This window comes from Lactuca serriola, chromosome 5 (genome assembly GCF_051521515.1).
Source record: "Lactuca serriola cultivar US96UC23 chromosome 5, Lser_US96UC23_V15, whole genome shotgun sequence".
NCBI classification, from domain to species: Eukaryota; Viridiplantae; Streptophyta; class Magnoliopsida; order Asterales; family Asteraceae; genus Lactuca; species Lactuca serriola.
The window spans coordinates 223,945,743-223,952,580 of record NC_136412.1 but is presented as its reverse complement, the minus strand read 5'-3'; the positions used below and the strand labels follow the sequence as shown (position 1 = coordinate 223,952,580).

General features: G+C 33.9%; 1 protein-coding gene across 2 annotated transcripts; it reads right to left on the bottom strand.

Annotated features, from left to right (window-relative positions):
* Positions 1-4,296: 4,296 nt before the first annotated feature.
* Positions 4,297-6,467, bottom strand: LOC145053649 (putative glycosyltransferase At3g42180). Of its 2 annotated transcripts, XM_079001723.1 has the most exons (5): positions 6,092-6,467; positions 5,794-5,951; positions 5,217-5,580; positions 4,716-5,034; positions 4,297-4,634 (listed from the first exon to the last, which is right to left on the bottom strand). In XM_079001723.1, exons 1-5 carry the CDS (start codon positions 6,296-6,298, stop codon positions 4,366-4,368), a joined length of 1,317 nt encoding a protein of 438 aa, XP_078857849.1. In that variant the 5' UTR covers positions 6,299-6,467; the 3' UTR covers positions 4,297-4,365. The 2 variants fall into 2 exon arrangements, with proteins under 2 accessions (XP_078857849.1, XP_078857848.1); XM_079001722.1 differs by having other exon boundaries at positions 4,297-5,034.
* Between the last annotated feature and the right edge of the window lie 371 nt (positions 6,468-6,838).

Below are 6,838 nucleotides of genomic sequence, written 5' to 3'. Positions count from 1 at the left end.
GAAAAACATGTGTAATCGACCTATAACTTGGTTATAGAAATCGCGAAGACACCCCGAACATCAAAAGACAACACTAAGCGGTTAGGCATCCTTTATCCCACTAGTACATACAAGAGATGTGCGAATGTTCTTCAAAAGGATTGCATAGATTTGAGGTTTATAAAGAAAGGTCTTTATATGTTTTATAGTTCTAGTTTAAAAACATATGATATCATGGTTATTACATGCATATAATAAACCATGATATTAATTTTAAAAAAAAAAAATCACATTTTAAAGGTTCTATATAAAAAACTAGTTTTTATATAATTTGATGCAATTCAATTTTAATAATCAGTATTAAGTTTGAGAGCATTTGAACCTTTTATATCTTTAATAAAACTTCATTTTATTACTTATATATTTGGAGTTTTTATAAGTTACAAAAATCACCATTTTAAAACTTATAATGTAGTATTTCAGAATTTGTCATTATTAACGATTTTTTAAAACCGGGTTTTATTTTTTTTAAAAAATAATAACTTGTTACATCTTATGTCTAATTTTGAAAACCCAAACTCCATGTGATGTTTATTTTGTCCAAATTTATTTTACCACGTGAAAAACTAATTTATCAACCATACATAATAATTGCATAAAATAAACAACACAAACATGCATAAAAAGATATGTGCATAAAAAATTCGATTTCATATGAGGAGTGACAATTGTGACTCTAAGCTCCAAGAACAAGAAATTTCAAGTAAGCAACTCAAGGTATTCTTTTAGATCTGATTTCATATGATATGATTCAATTGTTTACACTAGATCTATAATTGTAAGCCTTGGATACATTGCATGTTCAATTAGAGAAACCTAGATCCAAGCATTAGGGTTTGCATGTGCACATAGGAAAGTTCTTATGGCTCAAACCCATCAGATTATTGTTACTATGTTTTATTTGTTGATGACTACATCCTTAAATTTTTTTTACAGTTTGTCCAAACTTAATTTTATTGCAAACAAAAGGTGTTTCAAAGTGACGGAAGTACGGAATTTCTAAATAATCAGGTTCGGCGTTTATTTCTTGGGAACGGTACTCATCACCAAATGTCTTGTCTATATACTCCGCAACAAAATGGACGGTTAGAATGTAAACACCGCCATCTTACCGATATGGGACTCGCTATGTTATTTAGTGCCAATGCACCCCCACCTTTTGGGTTGACGCTTTCTCTTTGGCAGCTCACATTATTAATCGTCTTCCCACAAAGATATTAGACAACAAATCACCATTTGAATTGCTTTTTCATTCGGTGCCAAACTATACCAATTTTAAAGTGTTTGGATATCGTGTCTTCCCATATTTACGACCTTACTCTAACCATAAACTCACACCCCGAAGCATAGAGTGCATTTTTATTGGTTATTGTACTCAATATAAAGGGTACAAATGTCTTGATCCAAACACATCCAAGGTGTATATTACACGACACACAAGGTTTGATGAGTTTTCTTTTCTGTTCTCAAATAAAACTACGTCTTCCCACATATCTCACCTATTTTTGAGCACTTATGAAGATAATAGTTCCTTATGTTCCACTACCTCTCAAACATCCCTACTACCATCCCCCATTCTTCCTACACCATCCACCACTTGTACTTCATGTGATCATGATGACTCTTTTCCTATAATAATCTCTCTAGTAGCTCCAACTTCTCTTGACTCCCAGACTTCAGGTCAATTGTCTACACCATCCTCTGACATGCCTTCACCTCTTCCTTCTAATCCTCCTACATCGTCATCAATACCTCAACCTTCCACAACATCTACTCACCAAATGGTGACTAGACACAAGGCTGGAATTGTAAAGCCTAAACACATAGTGGACTTACTGGCTATTGCTCCTACGCATCTTCACAATGCATTGGTGTGACGCTATGTCGGAAAAACTCACGACTCTTCACCAAAACAATACATGGACTCTTGTTCCCTGACCGTTAAAAGAAAATGTGGTTGGCTCAAAATGGGTATTCCACACTAAATACCACGCTGATGGTTCTATTGATCGCTATAAAGCTCGACTTGTAGCTCAAGGTTTTTCACAAATACCCAATTTTGATTTCTCACATACCTTCAACCCTGTTGTTAAATCCACCACGGTTTGTCTAGTTCTTGCTCTTGCAGTTACAATAAATGGAATATTCATCAACTAGACGTCAAAAATGCATTCTTAAATGGCAATCTCCAAGAAACGGTCTACATGGAACAACCGTCAGGTTTTGCTAATGCTCATAATCCAGACTATGTTTGTCGTCTCAACAAGGCTCTTTATGGTCTCAACCAAGCTCCATGTGCTTGGTTTCAACGGCTAAGCAATTTTTTAATTCAACAAGGTTTCACTTGTAGTCAAGCAAGCACATCTCTTTTCATCTTCCATTGAGGTGCATGTCTATTGTATTTATTGGTGTACGTAGATGATATCATCACCACTGGAAATCATGATCCCTCCATCAACCGTTTGATTGAGCGATTGAAAACTGAGTTTGCTATTAAAGACTTAGGAAAATTAAGTTATTTTCTCAGTCTGGAGGTCACTTATATGGATGACGGTTTGATTCTTAGTCAAACAAAGTACGCTCATGACATTCTCTCTAGAGCCGACTTATTGGATTCGAAACCGGTAGGAACTCCTCTTGCTACACAAGACATTTTTAGCAGTTCTAACTCTGTATTTCATGATCCTACTATATATCGATGTCTCGTTGGTGCTTTTCAGTATTTCATTATTACAAGACCTGACTTATCATATGCTGTAACCAAGTAAGTCAGTTTCCTCATTCTCTAACGGATCATCATTTTCAACCGGTAAAAAGGATCATTCGATATGTTAAAGGTACTCTCTCTCTCTCTCTCTCTCTCTCTCTATATATATATATATATATATATATATATATATATATATATATATATATATATATATATATATATATATATATATATATATATATATAAACAACACAAAGAAAGTAACTCACTCGATCAACTTCCCACTACTTTTTGGAGCATAGGGCCCACCAGCTAGCCTAGAAGCACAAGTTACCTAGTCTGCGTTCGTCATGAATTCGAAGAAAGCTTCTGGCATGATTGTCCACTCTTCACATGGTGAGAACCTCTCCAGCAACAACGTATCCATATCAAAATATGTTGCCAATAAATTCATAAGTTAAAAAAAACAAAATTAATTCTGCTATATACTTTTATTACTTAATTTTGTAATTAGTCATCAACTCTTACCTTCAAATATAACCACCCACACTAAGTTAGACCGAATAATAAATCCTAGAAATTTCTATATATTCATTGGTTCAGGATAATACCTAGGTGACCTGCAAGAGTGACATATTCATACATAATAAGCCTATAACATTCGTTCATGTTTCCACATATTGATCTATTAGAGTGTTGTGGACAACCATGGGCACCGGTGCCATTTGTGGGGTAGGCACACTACATTTCCTTATAAAATCGGCTCATGGAAGGTTAGGAATTTACTTTATGTCATTATTTAATGTTTTGGGGACTTTTTCGTTTACTTGAAGCTATTAAATGGAAATTATTTTGGGGGACGGGATGAAAATGAAAGAAATATTAATTTGATTAGAAGGGATAAGATTGTGTCTTGAAAACAACGATTGGGGTGGAGGGGACAACTTACCACCCGATGACATTTCTTAGTTTTTATGACGAGACACTTGTGTTTTTCTTTGTATTTGGTATAAGACAATTGTTATATCTTATATTCATGTGTGAAATCACTTGGTAATGTATAATTGAGTTTTGTATGGAACACTCGTGTGTATTTTAACATTTTAATTGCAATGTTTACTTAAGTTTGAGTTTGAATATTATTATTATTATTATTATTATTATTATTATTATTATTATTATTATTATTATTATTATTCTGTTGGTAAAGTTGTGACAACCAATTCTGTCGGTAAAGATTAGCAACGGGCTAAAGCGCGACGGCCTCAAATCCGTCGCTAATAGCCATCTCCGACTAAATGCCTACGGATTTGGCGGATATTCCCCCCTCTTCTTGTAGTGTCATGAGTAGGTAACTAGGCTGACATCAGACACGTGAAGTAATTTATTTCACCTCATGCATCTAGAGTGGCACGAAATGATCTATGGGTGTCGACGTACACGACATTAATTAATGGTTCATGGTTCCTTTGAAATATTCGAACCTATGCATATATACGAAGTAAAATTTTTGGTAATCTCATTAACGCCAATTTCTAGTTTGAATATAGAAAATACATACTTTCATTCACGATATACATTGAAATATTACATTAAGATTAGTTGGTGGTCAAGAATCAAGATTTCAACAAGCGAACATTAAGTCTTCTAAGCCATACAGAATGAAAAATCATGTGAAAGACATCAAAATGTTTAGCTGGCATGTTAACCGCAAAATGTCTTTGCACTTCCATTAACCTTCTTTGCATTTCCAAATACGTCGAAAAAGGTATCTCTTGCAAAATGCTTTTGAGATTTGGAATGTCATCTACGGGTACTTGTACTGAAAACTGACTCCAATCCAACACATCGCTATATGGTATAACGTAATGACTCTTGATGATTACTGGAACACATCCCACGTATATTGCTTCTGTTAACCTACTGCTTGCAACTTCATAACCGCTAGGACATAAGCAATACTTACTTTTGGTCAACCATTCGGTGTGGTTTTCTCCTTTCGGAAGGTAATTGTAAACTTGAATATCGTTATCTTCATTGTTTCCCCAATGTTCGAATAAACGTTTTCTTACATAACCATGTATTCCACCTGCAAAGAATGCGAAGATTGAACGATTATAAGGTGAGTGGCCACTACTTACGACTGGGATATTGTTGAATGGCGCTTTACTCTCACTCATCGACACATCCCTACTTGGAACGAAACCTTCCGAGCTGTTGGCATTGCAAAGCACTCTTATGAAATTCTCAAAGAGTTTAAGGTTTCCTTTTGAAACAAATGGGCCCTGTTATACATGCAAATAGTTTTCTTCAATCAATAAACGTATATAGATTAATAAGAAATATGCATTATAATACATGCTTAACATGGTAATTAGCTAGCAAATTAAGATATAACTAACTAACTATAGGTGCATGTCCTCACAAAACTAGTTAGCTACTTGCTAGTATATATCATAGTACATACCCAATCATGACATGATACAAAGAAGTGATCAGCTCCGTTGCTACGGTTCCAATAAGGATATTTTTCGGCGATGACATTAATGTAGTCTTCGACTATTGGTTGCAATGTCCGATCAATAAAAGCAAAGGGTTCATCATCAGGCATAAAAAGGTAGTGAACAATATTGGTTATACTTATGGGGATAAAGAAAACATGTGCTTCATCGGGATGCTTAGCCACCATTGGATTTCCTTTTCTCTCCATTTCCTCGATGAAGTCACCCTCGATACTATATACAAATTTCATCGGACCATTATGCATCAAGGGGACATCTCCTTCCTTATAAGTCCATATTTTGAATGTCTTCATCATCTCCGTATGACTTCTGAATGATCCATTGAAATCTAAGGGTTAGAATCTGAAGGGCTATTCAGCATGTTCGAATAGAAGTTATAAAATGCAGAATTACCATAAAATTATAGAAAATAATTTTTGTTATTTTAAATTAATAGGGTTTATATAAACAAAAAATGAGCATTGTCTTTAAGGAATGAGACTAAAAAGATCAAGAAAACGCTATGAATAAAAAACACTTAACTGAAAAAAGGCAAACGGGTTCTTGTAGACGGGTCCATGGTGGATGAAACTCCCATTTATTTGACTCGATGCAAAGCTCTTCTCAACAATCGCTTTGCGAATTTTACCTCTTGCCTTAGCTAACTGTTCTTCGATTCTTTCCAATGTAATGTCATTTTCCTAATGATTAAACACATTTGAAAAAAGGGTTATTATTACGTTCATACCAGAATAAGTAAAAGATTGAAGTTAAAAATATATAAGGAAAAGATAATGTAGAAAAATTTGTTTGTCCCAAAGGAATGAATATAAAAAATTACTTTGATCTTGGGTTCAGCATCATCTTGCAGAAGTCTGAAGATTGAAGGTAATGGCAAACTGGAGGAAGAAAGAATATTGTGGGTTTGATTTATTGGAGATAAAAAAAGAACAAGGAAAAGAAGTGAAAGTAAGGTGAATGTGATAATGAATTTGGTAGCAAGCGCCATTTTTTGTCCTTGTGGTTCATCTTCTACATATCTATCCATACATTTTCATACTGCGATACCTCAATTTTATAATGTGTGATGTTTATGTTACGTTCAACAATAATTTTAAACATTATATATGAATTTCACATGATATGCCAAAATTATTACTACCAAACCCATACCCAAGATATCTGGTTATACAGGGTAAGTAATACATGCATGTTGTTATATTCCCACCAAACTGAATGGTTGCAGTCTTGTAGATCCCAGTAACAAATAGTATTAAGGGCCAAAGAATATGGAGTACGTTTCGGGAAGTGTCGTTTTTTTCAAAAAAATAAAATAAAATAACTTTTTACTTCAATTTAACTCCACTTTCACATTAATTATCTGAGACATCTCGCTTAATTCAACGACTCGAAAGTTCTCATTAAATCAGCCCTTGAAGTTTTAATACCACCGTTAAAAATTTAAAATATTAAAAGATCAGAAAAGATGCGTATTAACTATTAAGCGATGAAGTTCAATCTCACACAAACAAACTGAAAACAATGCAACTTTTTTTTTTTTTTTTTTTTTTTTTTTTTTTTTTTTTTT